Below are 22,159 nucleotides of genomic sequence, written 5' to 3'. Positions count from 1 at the left end.
TGAGGAAATCTTCGTCCATACTCTTATTGGACTCAAGAATACAGGAGATTAATCTAACGGACAGGACCCTACACTTAAAATAGTAACCCATCTCCTTCCTCTTTTGGCAGTTGTAAACCCAGTTTACATCGTGATAGGTTAGGTTAGTACCCATTTTTCGGTTTAGCATGTCTACACTACTGAGGACTCTAAAAAGATTGGGAGAACATTGGATGGGGGAAAGCCTAAAATTAATAAGAAAGTACCTTGTTACTCTACCCATGAGAATCTCCATTCCACCCTTGATAAAGGCAATCATGGGGATGACTACCACACCAATAGCCCTACTCACATGCCACTCTCCTAACTCGTAATGTTGCATTTCTACATTTTTGAGGATCCTATATTTGGCCTTAAAGGCAACCATACTCTCGGGAGTATTAACTAGTTTAGCAAACCTATCCATGTAATCCTACTAGGTAAAAATAAGAAGGGGAGGAAAAAAAATTACAAATGTGGATAAAAGGCCAAACGCACTTACGAGCTCTAAAAGGTGATCTCCTTGGACTGCTACTTCGAAAGAAAATCACAAAAGCATGTAAATGGAGAAAATTACCCCCATCTTCCCTTTTATAGGGGTGGGAAATGAGCGGTAAAATTCCCGCTCATTAATCCCAAGGAATCTAGGCTGTTGGATCATATCGCACCGTAAAACGTGGGGGAACAAGCAGCCACCTGATGTAATAACTGCAGCATCGTGGATTCCAAAGCATCAGGAACGCTCGCAAGACAGATGAAACAACGTCCCCACATGGGAACGAATTTTGTATATGACACTGCGGAACCTTCTACTAAAACCTCGATCTCAGAATGTTTCTAGAGAACAAGGTTTTAAGGGGCTATTGTGGGAGGGCCGAGGACCGAGGAACCCAATCCGAGGATAAATCTGCCAACCCAAGCAAATAAAGGCAAACAAACTCCAAGGACTACACCCACCCAAGGAGAATTTAAGAGCCAAATGGCAACCAGCACCCCCAAAAACCCAAGGATAAGGGAGTAGATGGCAAAGGAAAGGTACAAGACATGGAAAGGTGGAGGAATGAAGTTTCCTAAAGAAGACACCTCCCACCTCTGCATTCAATGCTCTACACCAACTTAACTAGCTGCATTAATGAGAAAATGACCCCTGAACAATTACTTCATTGCTCACAGCTCATTCTACCACCTCCAGAAAGATCCTAATGAGACAAACATCCAAAGAGTTCACTTGAAACCTACAAATGGAGGGCTGAGATGCAAAGGAAGGGGCTATAAAAGGAAAGGAACCTCGCAAAAAGAGGGGATCAACAATTTCCAAGAAAAAGGATCAAGTGTGAAAACTAAAGAGGTCCCTATAAAAGAAATATCATCTTTGTCTATCAATAAGAAACCTGTCCTCGAACCTACCTGAGGATGAATTTTTACTGAATTGTTGTTCTTTCCATGCTTAGTAATTACTCTGGTTCCATTAGACTTAGGCTTGTGATCTTCTTTGTATTATAGTTGACTCTGAAGCCCACTTGCTTAACAAATTCATTGTTTTGGGCTTAGCTTGAAAGACTAGGCATCACTATTCTAAGTGGGCTTAGGCTTTTCTTTTTGAATCCTTACAAAAATAATATCACCTTCTAAATAAATTAAATAATTCACCAACTCCACTCTAGAAACAACTAGTCGCTAACCCGTGCGATGCACGAGAAAGCTATTAATAACTCTCTAATATGAAAAAAAAAAAAAAAAAAAAAAAAAAAATTAAATATAATAGTAAAAATTATATACCAAACCAATAAAATCTATCACATACAATGAGATATCATGAGATCATATTTAGAAAATATATAACTGATATAAGTACACTCCAATACAATTAATTACACAAATATAGTTGATTCCATACTCATTCAATCAAATATCTTTCATAAATTACATTAATCGTTCTTGATGTCCAAGATGTATCTAAATTCTAACATTGCCAGTAAACAAAGTTGCTAGACCTCAATGGGATTGAAAAGGCAACATAATGCCAATTTGCACAATTTCCGAAATCATTATTTCCACTATTGAGAGAGAGAGAGAGGGGTGGCTGTTGGGTTGCATCTCTTAAGAAGAATCTACCTTGTACATTTTTTTTGATATGTAATCGACAAATAACAAAATAGATGTACCACATTTAGAGTATACACATTTTTGATATTAAAAGTAAAGGAAAATAAGAAAATGAACCCACCTAAAGTTTTTTGCTCTCCCTCTTGATGTTGACTTTTCCAACAACTTCCAAAATCAAATTTATGTACTCCTCAAAGCCTTGTAAGGCATAAAAATTAAATTTTTAACCAAATTTACATGTATTTTAAAAATAGGTACCTGGAAACAAACCAAATTTTAAAAACAGGTACATGGAAACAAAACACAATTAGTGAAAATGGAAAATGCTCTAAACCACAAACTATATTTTTGAAACCGGTTTAAATTTCAAATGAGTAATTACAAAAGCATCAGTATGTAGATTTTCAATTTTCCTTTGTTTCTATATGTCTTTAGTACCAACCTGCATCAGTATGTAGCTTTTTAATTTTCCTTTGTTTCAATATGTCTTTAGTACCAACCTTCATGACTCTTTTACAGTTTTTGGCTATATATATAACCAAACTTAGTCATTGATAACATATCATTGATATACGGTTTACTTGTTGCATTATTTAACCAAAAAAAAAAATCATTAAAAACAGTGACTATAATAAAACCAGTGGAACTACTAATACTTTTCTTAATAGGAATTGTTAGTCATGTCATCTAGCTAAAACTTCCATTTAAATTATCATCTCCAATCACCCTTTGAAATCTCATGGTTTGCCTTTGCTTCTTGCCAAGTAGGATGGCACAAATTTATTATCCCACCTACATCCATATTAAGAAACACAGTAAACAAAAGCAAACATACAAAACACGTAATCTTTCATGTAGTTGTTTAATTTCTCTAAACAAATGCCAAGTTAATGTTAATGTCTCAAATTCAATTAGTAAACACTATGATACACACCTATTCCAAACTTAAACATGCAACCAATTCTACCAATACATGTAACCCTGCATAACTCATGTTTGTGTCCATAACTCACAACTTTCTTGGCCTAAAAACCCATCCCAACAATTTGCATTAAACAATCACCACCTAGAAAAATTATCTATTGTTAGCAAAATTTTCCCATAATTTCTATCTAAAATATGCTTCCACCATTACCATGTATTTCCAAATAAGTTCTCACACAACTTGTAGGCTTACTAATCAGCAATTAGCTATCTGCACATATCATTGAATACTTTCAACCTAGCAACAATGATAACAAAAATCGTAAGAAATCCTACCTAATTATGCTGCTATTTGAGGGAGTATAGATAGACATAGATCTTGTGTGACTTCCATGGAGAACTTCTCTACTAGAGTGCTAGCATTCTTCAAAATGGGCTTCCAAATTCTTAGATGTGTCTGTAACATGAACGTTACTCTAAATAGATGAGTAAACAAAGCATCATAAACAATAAACTATACGCAAAGTACATATGATATAGAAAACCAACCATGACATCGAGATTGACCTCAATCCTAGTTCGAATCTGCCACAAACATCACTACCAGTTATTTTTCACAACAAAAGTTTCAAATTGAAAGCTTTAAAGGTCTAATGGAAAAACAAATTTTTTCAATTTTTTTATTTATTATAAAAAAGAAGAAAGCGGTACCAATTTAATAGGATATATCACTACTTGTAATTTGGAATGCAAAAAATATTAAATTATAGTTCACTAACTCATTTATCCTAAAATTTTCAAACACATGCTAACAAATAGATATTGATATAAAATATTCACCTTGTAACATAACTTAATAAGTCTCAAACACACATCTTTAATTGCTTTAAATGAATTTGTCATAGTTGTGCTTAAGCTATGGCTCAAGCAATAAGAGGCAACAAATATCATTCCATAAAAAACTATTCTCTTCTTGTCTAATAATGTTCAGAAGGGTTGTCGCCTTGAATTCAACTAAATTCTCTCAATTCCATCAGTCATAGCACAGACCATGTTGGCATGAAAAGAAACAAAAAATAATCCGAACAACAATAGAGGACTTTCACAGAACAGACATAATTTTTTTACCAAGCATAAATCAACTACACTCAATTTTCATAAAGTACGAAATGTAAATATTTTGTACTCTAAATGACATAATGGATTCTGCACAGTGACCTTGTCTAATCATATCAAAATATGCCCCAAAGATCCAAAAGCCAAGACAGTATTTAAATTTAAAACTTTTACCCTTGACCATAACACGCTTGCCTTATAAATCAATTTGCTTTATTCAAATGAAAATCCCAAGTAAACATAAAGCACAATCTTGTAGTCGTTTGATTTAGAAAGCATTTATTCTATTGCAATGATCATTATAACTTATTCAACAAATTTTAACACCTTTAAATTTAAAGCAACAAAATTAAACAACAATTAATTTGCATTTGTCAAATGACTACACTAAAACATTCAAGATTCAACTACAAAATAGTGATCAAGGATAAACCATCTAAAACTAAGAAACAAAGCAAAAACCATTAAAAAAAAACTAAAACACATAGGTCTGCCACCATACCCTAACCCAAATTCCTTTATCAACACAAAATCCTCCAATCTAAGCATGCTCACCATCAAAGATTCCCACACATTGGAGGGAGACTATCAAACCAACACCAAAAAACCCTTTCAATTATACCTCCACCTTTCACTTAACCCAAAATAACAAAACCTAAATAACATTTAACACAAATTTTTGTTGTTAACATCTTCTGTCAGTAGGTCTCCATGGCAATATAAAATCTCTCAATATTAATATGTTGACAAATTGTGGAAAATATATTGACATACACTTAAGTTAGCTTGATCTCATGGCTTCCATCATAAACTATAATAACCACTACTTGCTGGGAAAAAAAAAAAAAAAAAAAAAAAAAACACCATGGCTTAAAGCCCGGGTTTTTTTTTTTTTAATATTGCTTAAAGATTTTTAAATTTCAAAAGTGGTGTTTCCCCCAACTACCCAACACTATCATTACATCCCATGGGGAATTCCATTAAGTTAAAGACATATTTTTGCAATCCTACCAAGAAAATTAAAATGCTCCCTGTTAGCAGAACAATTAACAACAATAAGAATCCAAGTTTCAACCAACATAAACTTTAGGAAACTTGCATCAAATACCAATAGGTGTATTATTCTAACAAAAAGTCACATATCCAAGTCCAAAAATTTATTATAGCCATCAATAGCAACCCAAAGATAAGAAAAGAGACACACCTATGAAATTGGGCTATAATGAAACAGAATAACATAACAAAGCTATTAACAAAGAGACACACCTATAGCCGTCAGTATTAACAATGAAACAGAATAACAACTCTAAAATCCCAGATGGATTTTCTCGAGGCCAATAATTGAAATTAATAAAACCCACTACGGGCTCCAAACCCATCAATCTAAGCTAATCATTCAAAAGAAACACTCCCAAATGAAACCCTAAATCATATTTAACAACCAAAAACGAAACCCTAAATCATATTTAACAACCCAAATTATAGAACAAAATAAAAAACTTACCGGTAATGTTTGCGGAGAGAATCTGGTTTGATGGTAAAGTCTCAAAATCAAAAACTTTCTGCCACTAAAGGAGTGGGTGGCTGGCACGCATGGACGATAGTTTAGGGGTTTGAAGGTAGAGAAGGCAAAAAGATTGGAGGCAGGGGAACGTGTATGTAGAGAGAGGCATGGAGGAAATTGTGTGTTTAAAGATGGAGATGGGACTGCGTGAAGAAGAAAAGAGGGAGTTTGATGAGTCTGTGTTACTGCATTTGCGCTTAAGAGGGAGAGTTTTTTTTTTTTTCAGGTTTTGGTTTTGGGGAGAAGGAAATTTTCGGTTTTTTAGGTTTTGAGCTATTTTTTTGGCTGAAATTTTTAGGTTTTTTTTTTTTTTTTAAGTCTTAGAAAAGTTTTTTTTTTTTTTAATATTGTATTGACGTGAAAAATTATGAGAGTTTCAAAAGCTTCGGTTATATATATATATATAGATTAAATTAAATTTTAGTGAGGCGGGTGTTATAGTGTCCTAGTCCATACAGACGAAATTTTTCACTTTCTAAATCATGCATTCTGTCATCATAATCGATCCTTTGACTCGAGTTTTCATTCATCCTTTTCTGTTTCAATTAACAAGGATTTGACTTCTTGAACAAACCAAGGTAAGTCATTAATCAACGGCCTTCAAGACATCAACCGATCAACAACGCATCTTCCTCATCCATTCTACGAAGGAGGTTGTCTGATCTCCAGAACTAAGTATAGATTGGAATGTGGATAAAGATTGAGCCTGAGGATTCTAGCCTTGACAGAGATTCATCACCAAACTCCTGAGTGTGACATAGTGCATGCAAAGTAAGGAACCTGACCTCCCCTCCGTTCTTTTTTTGTTTTGCATGTGTGCTCCCAATGTGAATGAATTTGTGAATTAATGGATTTATTGTTTAGGTATCAATACTAATATAAGTTGCTTGCCAAATTGCATCCCTGAGTTGGCGTCTTTCACCTAGGCGTGACTCAATCCATTTTTCTCTCAGCCAAAAAATAAAAATAAAAATTGTATCCCTGATTATCATGAATTAGGTTTGGTTAGTCTAGAGAATTTCACATGATAAATGATTTCATTTGTGACATGATAGATGTGTGGATCAAGTAATATGGATCATCCTTCTTCGCATAGTAGCCATAATTGTTCTTTGGCGAAAATAATATTTTGGTCCCTATATTTTGGGATTACAATCATTTTGGTCTCTATATTTTAGTAGCAGTTAATTTGGTCCCTCACATTCTCAACTTGCAACCAATTTAGTCCTTACTGTTAACTTAGTAATGAAAAATGCTTATGTGGCAAATGGTTTGAATAGTTGGCTAGTATGTCTAAATTTTATTGGCCACATCAACTTTTCTTTGCCAAATTTTTTTTTCTTTTAATTTTCTTATAATCTTTTTAACCAAACTTTTTTTTTTCCTCAACTCTCTCTCTTTCCCGTTAACTTTATTCTCTAGTTATTCTCAAAAAAAAAAAAAAAACCTTTATTCTCTAGTTTATCTCTCTCTTTCTTCTACCTTCATTCTTTTAGTTCTCATTTCTCAACGACCGGCAAAGTCAATCCATGCACCATTGACTCCGTCCCCAAGCCTTCTTGGCAACCACTCTTCGATTCACCAAAGATCGTCATCCATCTGGTGCCTCCTATGCAGCCTCTACCACAACAACTCCATAAGTCTCTTCGGTCCACAACTTTCAAGTTTCAACCCCTACATCATGGGCTTCCTTAAGAACGAGATCCAGAATAGACAATTTTGGAGAAGAATGAGAAGAGGTTAGGAATCATTGAATTGGGAGTGAAATTAGTGAGTCAGGATTTGGTATATCTAGTTAGAGAAGAAGATTTGAGATTGGAGAGGATTCGTAAGCTTGGGCTAGCTCTAGGAACTGAGTTGTGGCTTCGGCTTGGAATAAACTGGATCTGGGATTGTGTGGTGCTAGTGCTGCACTGTTGGGTTGTGGTGAATCTGAGTTTGTTGGATCGTTGTATGGAGGTGTTGAGTTTGTTGAATCTGGGTTTGGGGATTTGTTTGAATTTGGGGATTTTAGTTTAAACTTAATGGCATAAGATTCACTATGATTGAAAACCAAATTGAAAGTTAGAATCAATGTAATCTGTGTTGATATGCCATTGTTGGACTAGACTACTGTCTGGATACGAAGAAATTGCAAGAAAGAAAAGACAATGAAATTTTGTTTGTTTACCAGGAAATTATAAGAATGGATAAAAAAATTGGTAAGATAAAAATAAATTCTGTTTTGTTAAAAATTGTAACAAAAATAAAAGCAAAAAAAGGGTAGAGAAAAGACAAGTATTTTTAAAAGCTGATGTGGCCTTTTTTGCTATGTAAGAACTGGCCAATAAAATTTAGACATGTCAACATATCAATATATATTTTAATATTAAACATGTCAACTGTGCAAACCATTTGTCATATAAGTATTTTCCATTAGTGATTTAATGGTGAGAACCAAATTGGTTGCAAGTTGAAAATATTATGAACCAAATTGATTGCTACCAAAATGTAGGGACCAAATTGAGTGACCTCAAAATACGAGGGCCAAAATAATGTTTTCGCCTTCTTCTTTTTAGTACTAAAAGAATTAGTACCAATCCTCTCTCATCCCATAAATCCCTATATTTATTAAGTCAAACATTTTATTGCATTCTCTAAGAAAATTATTTTCGTCCCTATAACTCGTTGAATCTAGTCCTGTGCATAAGTATGGCACCGTGAGACTCTTCTGAGGTTCTACCAGCCCGATTCCCAATTGAACCTTTCTATGTAGATAGAAAGCATTTGATATTCCTCCAGGTTTAACAAACAAGAACTTCAATTGCAACAATGTCCTCAAAAAAGGCACTCGTTGCTAATTACCACTTCTGCACATTGTCCTACTGTATTACGTAACTAATACTTTCTGGTTAAGACAGTTGGCTTTTTATCAACATTCTTGTTGATCTTGTCCTAGGGCCATATGGCTGCCCTTGGTTCCACTTGTTCTATTATCTAGTATAAACCATCCAAGCCAGAAAACCATTATGACAGTTCAGGCCCAATTGTTACTACAGTTTCTGTACCCAAATAATTCACCTTAGTCATCTCCCTGCTTCAATTAAAGAATACTTGCTTGATTGATTGCTCCTATCTTTGGTGGTTGAATAAGAATCATTAGTTACTAACACAGTCATATGCAGAACCGATACTGTCATAGTTTGATACCAAGCATAACTAGTGCGAAAATTATTATATTTGTAACAGCATTGGGGAAAGTATGCCTCTAGCTTATAAACAATAGCGATGTGATCAGGTTGATCAACATTTCAAATTCAACTACATATATCTAATCATGCACAGGTGGATACACGAACCAGAATTTTGATATTTTTATTAATAAATGAATACAAGAAACAATGCATCTATACTACATTTCACAACATTATACATTTTGTTGAGCACATGCTTCATTTGAGTTTATAGTGACATGTGCATCATTCTGCTTATTAACTGCCAGCCAATTTCATATAGATATAAATAAGAGAAAGCAAGTACCTTTAATAAGTATGCACAAAACATTGACTTCCAATACCAAAAAAAAAGTCCAATATCCTGTCCAGATCTTATCCTTCTCCACCAATCAGAGCCAACCCAAATTACTGCCATCTGTCTGCGCTACCAACAGCCCAACACCTATACAAATAGACTAATAATCAACAATTAGGCACCCTACCTCATTTCCTCATCAATCCGATCCTTAGCTACAGTAGCTTTTCGTGCAGCTCTTCTTTTGGTCTGAATTTGGCGAACATATTCAGCAACCACAACGTGGAACTTTGGAGCAAGCCTTTTGGTTGAAGAGATATTAAGACCCGCCCTTTTCAGGGCTCGGATAAGATGTTTTTCAGCAACTTGCATATGAGTAGGACAGAGAAGAGGAACTGTAGATCTCAGTACAGGCTTACAACAGAGAATAGGCCCTGTCTGTGTGCTGCTTATAGGCAAACATATAATTATCAAAAAACTATTATTAACAGAGTTATGTCGAGGAACAATAAGATAGCCCATTTAGTGTTGGTAAAAGTGAGAGGTGCACTTAAGCACAAAGGCCTCTTGGAACCTAGGTGCAAAGCGCGTACATTTTTAAAAAATAATTTAATAAATTTAAAAATAATTATTAATGAGAAATGCAACAATCAAATTATCATATAAATTGAAATAAATTTTTTTATATAATTCATATAACATTTAGATAAGCCCTGCGTTTGCAATTTTAACACAAAATTGCAAGTCAAGTCATTTTATTTTTTTTGGATCAACTAGATATGAGTACTTCCATGTCATATCCCTTCTTTAAAATCTTAACAAGATTTATTGATATCAAAAAGAGACACCCTAGTACACAGGGAATGTACAGGGGTCAAATACAGAAATTACAAGAATCAAGAAAATCACAGATAGAAGAGAATGATTGGTTTTGCAAGGCAAACAACCAATCTAAAAAAGTTCTAAAGAAAAATAACTTGAGGCCAAGGATAGATCTCTAACAATCTTCAAAACACCTATTGTTTCTTTCCCTCCAAAGACACCACATTAAACAATGGGGAACAATCATCCACAGATGACCATTTCGATGACGACCAAACCGGCTTTGCCACCAAGCAAGGAGCCCCACAACTGACTTAGGCATAACCCAACTTACTTCAAATAAACCCAAAACCATATATCACAAATCCATAACAACCGGACAATAAGGAAAAGATGGACAACCGATTCTCACCATTACACTTGCACATATAACACCAATCCAATATCCACACCTTTCTTTTTTGTAAATTGTCAATCGTCAAACATTTCCCCAAAGCAACAACCCAAACAAAGAAAGCCACTCAATAAGGGATCTTCTGCTTCCAAATGCTTTTCTAAGGGAAACAACAACCCCTTATTTCTATATGGCCTCTAGCTCATATTATCCTCCCCAAACCCTTTTACTGTAGAGCCATATATAGTATCCATGAAGCTCGACACAGCCTCCAATTCCCAAACATGAAAACCCCTAAAGAAACTCACATCCTAAAAAAGGACCTGATTAGAGAACTTCATAAGCTCAACCACACTTGCCTCCTCATCTCGGCAAAATCTAAATAATTTGGGAAAGCGGACAGCAAGAGGTGTCTCCCCACACCATAGTCTTGCCAAAACTTCACCCTCGACCCATCACTAATATCAAACAAAATTTAAAAATAAAAAATAAAAATAAAAAAAAGCCATCCTCAACTAATATTTTTCCACAAACCAACGCCATATGGGCCAGAAACTGGACCAGTACACCAACCACCCCATATACATCCATATTTCACCTCTATCACATGCCTCCAAAGGGCATCCCTTTCAAGCCACTTCCCAAACAAAGCTTCATTAAAAAGTCTTACTTTCCTTATCCCTAAGCCACCTGGAGAAAGAGGTGCATAGACAGTAACCCATTTAACCAGGTGAAATTTAGGTTCATCCCCTAGACCCATTTAACCAGGTGATAGAGTGCTTTTAATTAAAGTGACTCTATCTCCCTTGGATAAGAACAAACATTTCCATCCCGCTAATCTCCAATATCGGGTTTCATATTGTCTTATCCTTGAATTTAGCACCCAAGAAGACCAAAAAATTTCATTAGAAGAGTACCTTGCTTACAGCCAAGAACATTCAGCAATAACCCAATATTATGAACCACTCCCACAAGAACCAATTTAGACTTACCCAAATTTATTTTTAGCCCAAAAACCGCCTCAAACCAAATAAGAATCATATGGAGAATCAGAATATGATCAAGGTCGGCATTACAAAAAATTAGAGTGTCATCAGCAATGAGCAAATGAGACAACACCAAAGATCTTCCATCTAAATTACCCACACGGAAACCTGACATACGACCTTCATGGACAATTTTATCCAACATTCTTCCAAGAGCTTCCATGACCAAGACAAAAAGCAAAGGAGACAAAGGATCACCTTGTCTCAACCCTCTAGAATTCTCAAAAAATCCATAGGCGAAACCATTAATCAAAATAGAGAAACGAACAATAGATAGACAAAAGCAAATCCACTGCCTCCACTTATTAGAGAACCCAATACGCTCTAACAACTTCATAAGAAAACCCCAATTTACATTATTAAAAGCCTTCTCAACATCTAGTTTACAAAATAACCCTAGGAGACCAGTCTTCAACTTATTGTCAAGGCATTCATTAACAATAAGTAAAGGGTTGAGGATTTGTCTATTCAGAACAAAAGCATTCTACGAAGCTAAAATTATATCCCCCATGACCCCTTTTTTTTATAGGTAATAAAGATTTATTGATATCAAAAAAGAGACACCCAAGTATACAAGGAATATAAAGGGGTGTACAGATCAAATACAAAAATTACATAAATCAAGTAAATCCAAAATAGAAGAAAAGGGTTGACTTCTCCACATTGAGAACCAATCCAATAAGGTTCTAAAAAATAATAGCTTGAGATCAGGCATAGAATGCTCAATGTCTTCAAAGCACCTACTATTCATTTCCTTCCAAACACCACATCAAACAATGAGGAACAACGATCCATATCTATCCATTACGATGGCGACCAAATCGACCTTGCCAGCAAGAGAGAAGCTCAACAACAGACTTTGGCATAACCCAACAAACTCCAAATAAACCAAAAACCATATCCCACAGCTCCATAGCAGCCAGACAATGAAGGAATAGACGGTCAACAATTTCACTATAACACTTGCACATATAACACCAATCCAAAATGCATACCTTTCTTTTCCTTAAATTGTCAATCATCAGACATTTCCCCAAGGCAACAGTCCATACAAAGAAAGCCACTCTAGAATAAATCTTCTGCTTCCAAATGCTCTTCCAAGCGAAAAATTGCTCACTATGGCCAGCTAGAAGATGGTAATACGCACTAACCATAAACCCCATTCTTATTAGGTAACCAACATCTCTTATCCTCCCCAATCCCCCTTACAGGAGTGCCACAAATGGTATCCATGAAGCTCCAAAAAGCTTACAATTCCTGATTATGCACATCCCTACAAAAATGTATATCCCAATGAAGGACTCCATTAGTGTACCTCATTAGATCAGCCACACTTGCTTCTTTGTTTCAACAAATCCTATATAATTCATGATAGCAGTTTGCAAGAGAAGTTCCACACCACGGATCTAGCCAGAACTGCACTTCTGATCCATCTCCAACTTCATACAATATAAACCAAGATAAAGAAGGCCACCCCCATCTAATATTTTTCCACAAACTAACTCCATATGGACCAAAGATTAAGCTAGAACACCAACCACCCCATTCACAACCATACTTCACCTCTATCACTTGTCGCCAAAGAGAATCCCTTTTTTGCCCAAATCTCCGCAACCACTTCCCTAATAAAGCTACATTAAAAATTCTTAGGTTCCTAATTCCCAAACCACCTAAAGAAAGTGGAGCAGAAAAAGTAGCCCAATTAACAAGATGAAATTTAGGCTCATCCCCTAGGCCACCACATAAAAAGTTCCATTGAAGTTTTGCAATTCGTTTAGCCACTGCATCAAGAATAGGAAATAAAGGAAGAAAATAAGTAGGTAGATTTAATAGAGTACTTTTAATTAAAGTGACTCTACCTCCCTTGGATAAATATAATTTTTTCCAACCCGCTAATTTCCTTTCCACCTTCTCCAAAATTGGATTCCAAATTGTCTTGTCCTTGAATTTTGCCCCCCAAAGGAAGACTCAAATATTTCATTAGAAGAGACCCCTACTTACAGCCTAGGACAGCCACCAAAAGCTCAATGTTATGAACAACCCCCACAGGCACCAATTCAGACTTACCTAGGCTTATCTTCAAACCCTACACAACCTCAAACCAAATGAGCAACATGCGAAGTATTAGCATTTGATCAAGACTAGCATCACAAAAAATTAGAGTATCATAAGGGAAAATGAGATGAGAAACCACCAAAGATCTTCCTTCTGAATCACCTACACGAAAACTTGACAAGCAACCTTCATGTACAGCCTTACCAACATTCTACCAACAGCTTCCATAACCAACACAAATAACAAAGGGGACAAAGGTTCGCCTTGCCATAACCCCCTTGAACTCCCAAAAAAACCATAGGGAGAACCATTAATAGAAAAATGAACAGTTGATAAACAAAACGAAATCCACCACCTCCACTTACTAGAAAAGCCACAGCGCTCAAGCAAGTGTGTAATTCACATGACCAAAAGCTTAATCTATGTCCTATTTACATAACCACCCTAGCAGACCAGACTTCAACCTACTATCAAGGCATTCATTAGCAATAAGAATGGAATCAAGAATCTGCCTATTTAGAACAAAAGCATTCTAAGGAGCTAAAATAATATCTCCTAAAACCATGCAAAGTCGAATAGCCAAAACTATAGCAAATATTTTATAAACCCCCCCAATAAGACTAATAGGACAAAAATCCTTTACTTCCACGACTGCAGTTATTTTAGGAATGAGAGCAATGAAAGTTGCATTCAAGCTTTTTTCAAATTGATTGTAACATGAAAATGGTGGAACACAACCATGATATCTGATTTGAGAATCCCCCAACAAGCTTGAAAGAATGCCATCAAAAAATTGTCTAGCCCAAGTGATTTGTCCCCATTAAAATCCTTGATGACTTCAAAAATCTCAGTTTCCTCAAAAGGTCTCTCTAACCAATTATCCATTGAAATCCTTGGAAAATCCAACACATCCAAGAAAGGCCGATGATCTTGCTACTTAGTATAAATTCATATAGAATTGTTTAATATAGTCGGCAATCATATCCTGGTTGGAAGTCAAAGCCCCATCAATTATAAGATTTTCAATACAGTTATTTCTTCTATTAGAGTTGGCCATCCTATGAAAAAACCTCATATTGGAGTCCCCCTCTTTTAAGTACAACACTCTAGACTTTTGTCTCCAGCTAATCTCCTCTAACAAAGTGGTCTTCTCAAGTTAAGAGCGAAATGTTGCTTTTTCCAATTTTTCCTCATCTGTTAGAGGTTGATTCTCCTCTTTAACATCTAAAGCATTCAATTTACTCCATAGTTGCTGTTTTTTGGCTGTGACATTGCCAAAATCTGTTTCATTCCACTTCTTTAGATCCGTTTTTAGAGCAATCAACTTCTTGGCAAGTATGTATGTAGACGAGTAGCCAAGACTTTAGCTATAATTTTATAAACCCCCCCCCCCCCCCCAACAAGACCAATCGAGTGAAAGTCCCTGACATCAATTGATGCATTTTTTTTGGGATGAGAGTAATGAGGCTGCATTCAAGCTTTTCTCAAACTGACCCTTAGCATAAAAATGATGAAACACAGCCATAAGATCTAGATTGAGAATCTCCCAACAAGCTTGGAAAAATGCAATGGCAAAGCCATCTAGCCTAGGCGATTTATCACCATTGCAATCCTAAAGGAAACCATATATCTCTGCCTCCTCAAAAGGTCCCTCTAATTAATCAGCTTTATGTCCAGATATCATTGGAAAATCCTACACATCTGAAAATGGTTGATCAACTTGTTGCTCCATGTATAAATCGATGAAAAATTGAGAAATACAATCCGTAATCATATCTTGATCAGAAGACAAACTTCCATCAAGCATAAGACTCTCAATACTGTTATTTCTTCTGTTAGAATTGGCCATCCTGAGAAAAAAATCTTGTATTGGAATCACCCTCCCTCAGGTACGATACCCGAGACTTTTGTTTCCAACTAATCTCTTCTAATAAAGTGAACTTCTCAATTTTTGTACAAAGATCAACCTGTTCCAATTGTTCATCGGTTGTAAACAGGTGAGTCTCCCCTTTAGCATCTAGAGCATTCAATTTACTCCAAGTCTGTTGCTTCTTAAAAGTGGCATTGCCAAACTCCGCTTCATTCCATTTTTTTAAATCCAATTTCAAAGCTACCAACTTCTTGGCCAACATATAACTAGGAGTTCCTTGATATAAATAGGATGCCCACCAGGCCTTCACTTGTCTACAAACCTCTCAGCCCGCAACCACATATTTTCAAAACAAAAAGGAATTCGCCCTCTCCTATGACTCCCACCCTCCAACATAATTGGGAAGTGGTCCGATAAAACTCTAGATAACCTTTTTTGGGAGAACAAAGTGAAATGATCAGCCAAAAGAGAAGAGAAAAGAAACCGATCTATTCTAGAAGCTAAGCTCCAATATCCATAATGCCCTATGACTAATTAGTAATATTAGTTAATAATTTAATCAATGACTATGGGTCTGTTTGGGAACAACTTATTTATCTTTTTGCTAAAAGCGTGCTAAAGTATACTTGTACCTTGAAAAAATTTGAAAAAATGAGAAAAGGCAAGAAAAAATGAGTTTTTAAAAAGCTGAACATAAAAACTTAAAGCTGATGCCAAACTCACCCTATAAGTCTATAAGAATTAGTCTGCTATGTTCAACATCAATCATTAAAGTAACTAAACAATTACTACAAATATATTATATCATACTTTTAATTTCATTAATGAGCTAAGAATATGAGGACATAGCAATATGGTAAGCACCAAGCAGATATCCAAAAGGGAAAAAATAGAATAAGAAAAAGCTAAGTGGGTTACTATTTCAAGGAGAAAAAATCAAGAAAAAATAAAAATAAAAATAGAGAAGACTACGAGGTTGTGGGTTTCAAGACAAGTTACACTCAAATTTTTTTTTTTTTTAATTAGTAAGTTACACAAAAAATATGTCAAATCAGTGGTTTATATCAATAAGGTCAAGGTCCTATAGTTTTAATTCAATTTTGGTTTTTTTTTTTAATATTTAAAAAAAAAAAAAAAAAAGTGCCAAAAAGCGTGCTTTGAGCTTTTTGAAAAAGCGCACTTCTTTGAATGAGCCTAGCTTTTCAGGCAAAAAGCAATGGAGCCTTGGGGCTTCACGCTTTGAGCTTAAGTGCGCTTTTACCAACACTGAGCTTGTTTGTAATATAAATAAATAAACTATTAGTAAAACATATCCTATCTTCACATTCAGTATATAAACTTAGAATATCAAGCATAGTCAAGGAAATCAGAGGTAAAATTCAACAGAAATCAAACAGTTGCAGTATTGTCAGATTTTAAAAAAATAATAATAATAATTAAAGGTCAGAGTGGTTTAATCACTGCCATCATCCTGGACAGTCAATTTGATAATAGGTGGTAACCATCTAGTGCAGCTAAACTAGATTTACTAATTTACATTTTTTTTTTTCAGAGTTAAACCAGGTGGGTCTTTGGCTCACATCACCCTCCATCCCACGTAACTCTTATAAGAACTCTTATAACTCTTATAAGGGAAGGACAAGTCATTTAGCTTAAAGATCCTTGGCTTCCTAATTTACAATATCTTGCCATTGCGATCCATGGTCTGTAGCTTGAATGATCACAATAAGTGCCATATACAACTAGACAAAGGCTAGGACAAAATCTACACAACATTGGCACTCTAATTTAACTTGGACCAAAAATTCATCTAACCTCACTGCTCCATTTAGTGATATAGCATCAGCAACACATCTCATTTTGAATTTATTAAATGTTTATGCTTCTATTATATGATAAATATTGGGATCTTAAGATTAAATTAATGCTTTTAGAGCACCAAATAAACTCATTTTCAAGGGATTTTAGTAAGCAAATCAATCCAAATTGTAATTTAATGTGATTTTTGTAGTAATTACTTCATATTTGGATTCTACACACCACATCGTGGAGACCAGGTATAGTTTGTGAAAAGGAGAAGAAAGAAAAAGGAAGAAAAGTCTAGGAAATTAGGATTCCTTACAAAACCCAAACAACATGCATGTGCTAGTTAGAACGAATGGGCCCTAGTGGGCCATTCCCAAATCTAATTTGGGAGCAAGTGGTCAAGACCCTTGTTTCTAATTTTTTTGATTGGTAAGTTCCACAAGTACCCAAAGGATTCTAAACCACAACATCAACGTCAAATGAGTTCATTGGTGCTTCTTCTTTTTTTAGATAAATGAGTTCATTAAAGCCCCAAAATCAATAGCCTACCCAAACATCCCAAAATCCATCAAAACATAGAAGTTTAAACATTCACTTGACCTAAAAGGATTAAATATTTGAAATCCCCAAATTCTAAAAGCCCAACATATTTCTAGAGATTAGGAGTGTTTGGAATGAATTCTTACCTCAAGGAATCAATAGATTGAGCTCTATAATTACTAAGCAAGTGCCATCCTTGCTATGTACAAACAAGAAGATAAATGGTGGGCTATAGTCCATTCTATTTGGATTTTTTTAAGGTGAGGGAAGGATTTGAGAGAAGTCGATATCTTTTTAAGGTGAGGGTAAATAGAAATGAGAGAATTTGGAGAGAAGCTCATCCCCTGGAGTCCCATCTTTTCAATTTACCCAAATTAGAGGAATTTAAATACCTTGTTTTCTAAATTTTCCTTTTTATTATTAAAATTTCAATAAGGTCTAGACAAAGCTTTATGACTTACTTATCCCACTCTATTGTCAATTTGTATAATATCTTACCCTCTCCACTCCTTTCTACTCAACAACCAAATAAAAGGAAGAATACCTGCTCTTTTTTTTTAGCACATTTACACAAAGGAAATAGATCTCATATGATTTAATGCACTTCCCATCTTTGTAGGAAAAATAGAATAAATGAAAATGAAGTAGTAAAAAGAAAGGAGAAAAGGTCACCTCTTGATGCAATAGGAACATGGCTTATAGAGATTCTGCTTAGTATCCGAAAGAATGTGCGCATGACAATACCTCGTCAACGCCATCGCCTTTGCCTTACACCCTGTCACTTCACATCTCATCTCTTCGACATCCTCTTCATTCCCATTCCCATTCCCATTCCTGTTCCTCTCTTGTTCTTCTTCTTCCTCTTCTTCTTCCTCCTCTTCTTCCCCATTGTAGTACGGACTCTTCCCGTACCTCCAGTAATAATCTTTGTACTTCGCTCTCAGTTCCTCCATTAACGCCCAGTAAAACGCTTTGTACAACTTCGTCACCTGCCTCAACCGTTCCGATCGTCTTCGAAGAAGCTCTTCACGACTTAACACATCTGAAGTTGAGAGAGGTGACTCTGGGATTCGGAGAGGAGAGAGAGGTTTTGAAGATGATGGCTCGCCCATGCCTGACCTTTTTAGGGTTAGAGAAATGACTCACTCACTGCCTTGATTTTGATTTTTGAGGACCAAGAGAAAGAGAAAGAGAAAGAGAGAGATATACAGAAATCGCCCAAACCAAGCTTTACCTTTTTCTTTTCTACTGGTTTGAGCGGCACGTGCAAAACACACGTTCAAATTATAGAGTTTCATTTTCAACAATACTACTAATATTATTATTATTCCTATTGGTCCGTTTTTGCACACGTTTAAATAATAGAGTTTCATTTTCAACGATACTAAAGGTATGTTTGTTTTATTTTGCCCACTTCTCCTCAAGCTTTGGATGAATACTAATTTTTTTTTTTTTTTAAACATTTGACGGGGGTTTGTATGTTTGGATCCACATTTAACCACGTTTGCGTCTACATTTGATATAAATTGCTGGGACCCACACTACAAAACGTGGAAACGGGAAACGCAAGCTGAGGAGAAACGCGCAAAGCTGAAAGTTGGGAAACGCAATATTTTGATTCGCAACGCACCGTTTCATTAATCCAAGAGCCAAATGTACTGTTCATGAACCACGCTCTCTTCATTCTCATCACAGATACGCGCCGTTTCATTAAAAAATCGGTCTTGCGCGTCATGTTCATTCTTACGCGTCCTGTTCATTATTTTGTGAGCGTACTGTGTGAACAAAACCACAGCTGTTTTGATGCCCATCAAAACGGTACGCTACCTCTCAACGGCTATTTTCACAAACCTGAAAGCTTTCTTTTCTTCTCTCTTTCAACTACCTTGGTTCAATGCCTTCAATGCTGGTTGTTGCTCCGTCCGAATCGTCTTCAATGCTTTGCACCTACCCACAAACCACAAAACCATCAAAACAGAGAAGGAAAGGAACTCAGAAACCCATTACGCATTCCTCTCTGAACCACTCCCCTCTGTTCTTCCTTCACTCAAGTGAACCTCCTCTCCGCTGTGGACACCGTTACCGCCGCTGTGGACACCGTTGCCGCCGCTGTGGACACCGTTGCCGCCGCTGTGGGTCTTCGCATTCACCGGTAAGAGTCAAATAACTTCTCATGCTCTCTAATCTATTGGTGTGATTATATTGTTTTTCATGAGGCATTTCATCAATCTGTGGTTTTCTCTGATCTGTTTGTGTTCAATGTTTGTGCCTTTTTTTTTATGTGTTTTCCATGACACTATAAAAGTAGGTTTCTTGATCCTTCGTGTAAACCTTTGTTGTATTTGGATATATGTGTGAGTTTAGTTTTCATTTTGCCTAACTGATTATGATTATGCACACAAACTGCTTGTTGAAATGCGTCAATGAGGCATTTCATCATTCTGTGGTTTTCTCTGATCTGTTTGTGTTCAATGTTTGTGCCTTTTTTATTTTATGTGTTTTCCAAGACAGTATAAAAGTAGGTTTCTTGATCCTTCGTGTAAACCTCTATTGTATTTGGATATATGTGTGAGTTTACTTTTCATTTTGCCTAACTGGTTATGATTATGCACACGGACTGCTTGTTGAAATGCGTCAATGAGTGTAGAAGGAAGTTGTAGGAAAAATGGTTAAGGAGAAATTGAAGGACGGTGGTAGTAATGATCAGAGAGCTAACTGGAAAAACCCTAAGGAACTACAAGCTTTTTGTCAGTTCTGTGCTGCTCAAATCCTAGCCTGCCAGAGGAAAGGAGGATTTTTGACCAAAATTGGGGTTGACAACGTGATTGAACAGTTGGGTAACATGGGAAAAGTGGTGACTCAACTTCAGATTAAAAACAAATGGGATCATCTGAAAAAAGGGTGGAGGGATTATAACTAGTGTTTTGACAATGAGACTGGGTTGGGTTATGATGCTGGAACTGGGATGCTTGAGGCCCCTGATGAGTGGTGGACTCGAAAGATTGCAGTTAGTTCACGTTATATAATTATGAAATTCTTTATTGTCTACAACTATATTATTGTGTTCTAACTACTGGTTGTCCACACATAGGCATGTCCCCTTGCAAAAACCTTTAAAAATAAAGGTTTGCCGAATTGTGACTACCTGAACATCATGTATGGAGGCACGGTTGCAACGGGGAAAAATGCGTTCTGCACGAGTGGTCAATTACCAAAGGAAACCACCGAAGGTTCTGGGGACTCTGCTGATAGCACAGAATTTGTTGACCCCCAATGTGAATCGTTTGTGAATGTTGACGCAATGGAGGTTGAAGGTCCATCATTGTCGAGGGCAGAACCAACAGTGAGTAAGGAGAAAGGCTTGGCAACCAGTGTCCACCTTTTTAAGCCAATGTACAAGAAATTAAAAAAAAATAAAAACAAAAAAACAAAAAAAAAAAACATTCAGTTGCGCAAGAGATGTCCGACTCTTTAAAGAGCATCTCAAATGTGATTGTTGAGAGTAGAAATGGAAGTACACGTAAGGATATTGCTTCCACAGCAACTACTCAGGTTAAAGCCATTTTGGACACGGTGTTGAGTCTTCCAGGGGTGTACTCGGGTCATTACCTTCATCTGTTTAGCACCATCTACTTCATGGAAAAAGAGTGGGGTAGGCACATGTTTCCTACCCTTGGTGATGACAAGGATATCCAACTGAAATGGCTAGAAAAAGAGTACCAAAGGCACCCTAAATTTCATTTTGACTGAAGGAAAGAAAATTGTCTCGATAGGAACACGGGCTTGGTGTAGTAATCGTATTTTTAGCGTTGTACTTGTTGCACCATTGTTTTTCCTTTTTCTTTTTATTGGTAGAAACTAAAGCTTACCATGGCTGTGTATATAAGACAATGCTCATCATTCCTATGTCAACTTCTGGGTATATTTATATATGTTTTCCCAATGCCTCTTTTAGCTATCTTTTTTGTATTTTTTATGGTTATGCACTGTTATTTGTGGTAAACTTTGATGATGGTCGTTCATGTTTGGCAAGAAGAAGTCATGGCATATATATATATATATATATCCTTGAAGCAAGTTCTATGTCTTGTGGTTGTTTTTCTGGTTCTGTCAATATATTTATCCACAGCTGGTTGCTTGACTGATTGCAGCCATTTGTATTAAACAGGGCTGGTTGTTGAACTGTGCAATATTTCTCCTTATAACATTGTTTGACCATGCAACCAGCCCTGTTTGACTGTGCAATGGCTGGAAAAATTATGTTATGGCTGGTTGCACAGTCAAAGAGGGCTGGAAAAACAATGTTATGGCTGGTTGCATAGTCAAACAGGGTTGCAATATTGTTTCCAACCCTGTGCAATATTGACTGTACTCTCACATATATATAA

At 36.0% G+C, this 22,159-nt stretch overlaps 2 protein-coding genes across 2 annotated transcripts; one reads left to right on the top strand and one right to left on the bottom strand.

Annotated features, from left to right (window-relative positions):
* Positions 1 to 9,057: 9,057 nt before the first annotated feature.
* LOC126691658 (uncharacterized) lies at positions 9,058 to 19,000 on the bottom strand. Its single transcript, XM_050386723.1, has 2 exons — positions 18,444 to 19,000; positions 9,058 to 9,683 (listed from the first exon to the last, which is right to left on the bottom strand). The coding sequence occupies exons 1-2, from the start codon at positions 18,881 to 18,883 to the stop codon at positions 9,422 to 9,424; spliced, it is 702 nt and encodes a 233-aa protein (XP_050242680.1). The 5' UTR covers positions 18,884 to 19,000; the 3' UTR covers positions 9,058 to 9,421.
* A 1,436-nt stretch (positions 19,001 to 20,436) lies between these two features.
* On the top strand, positions 20,437 to 21,521 carry LOC126712998 (uncharacterized). Its single transcript, XM_050412585.1, has 4 exons — positions 20,437 to 20,625; positions 20,692 to 20,778; positions 20,863 to 21,164; positions 21,278 to 21,521. The coding sequence occupies exons 1-4, from the start codon at positions 20,437 to 20,439 to the stop codon at positions 21,519 to 21,521; spliced, it is 822 nt and encodes a 273-aa protein (XP_050268542.1).
* The last annotated feature ends 638 nt before the right edge of the window (positions 21,522 to 22,159 follow it).

Source organism: Quercus robur, chromosome 1 (genome assembly GCF_932294415.1).
Source record: "Quercus robur chromosome 1, dhQueRobu3.1, whole genome shotgun sequence".
Taxonomy (NCBI): domain Eukaryota; kingdom Viridiplantae; phylum Streptophyta; class Magnoliopsida; order Fagales; family Fagaceae; genus Quercus; species Quercus robur.
The sequence above is the reverse complement of the archived record's forward strand: the minus strand, read 5'-3'. Positions and strand labels throughout refer to the sequence as shown.

What these genes read in the sequence shown, in the direction of transcription:
- LOC126691658 (XM_050386723.1), bottom strand. Translation starts at nt 18,883, where the DNA reads ATGGGCGAGCCATCATCTTCAAAACCTCTCTCTCCTCTCCGAATCCCA. An exon ending in TGTTCCTATTGCATCAAGAG is followed by an intron (nt 9,684 to 18,443) that starts GTGACCTTTTCT and finishes GCCTATAAGCAG; the next exon opens with CACACAGACAGGGCCTATTC.
- LOC126712998 (XM_050412585.1), top strand. Translation starts at nt 20,437, where the DNA reads ATGGTTAAGGAGAAATTGAAGGACGGTGGTAGTAATGATCAGAGAGCT. An exon ending in TGGGTAACATGGGAAAAGTG is followed by an intron (nt 20,626 to 20,691) that starts GTGACTCAACTT and finishes GATTATAACTAG; the next exon opens with TGTTTTGACAATGAGACTGG. An exon ending in GGTGGACTCGAAAGATTGCA is followed by an intron (nt 20,779 to 20,862) that starts GTTAGTTCACGT and finishes GTCCACACATAG; the next exon opens with GCATGTCCCCTTGCAAAAAC.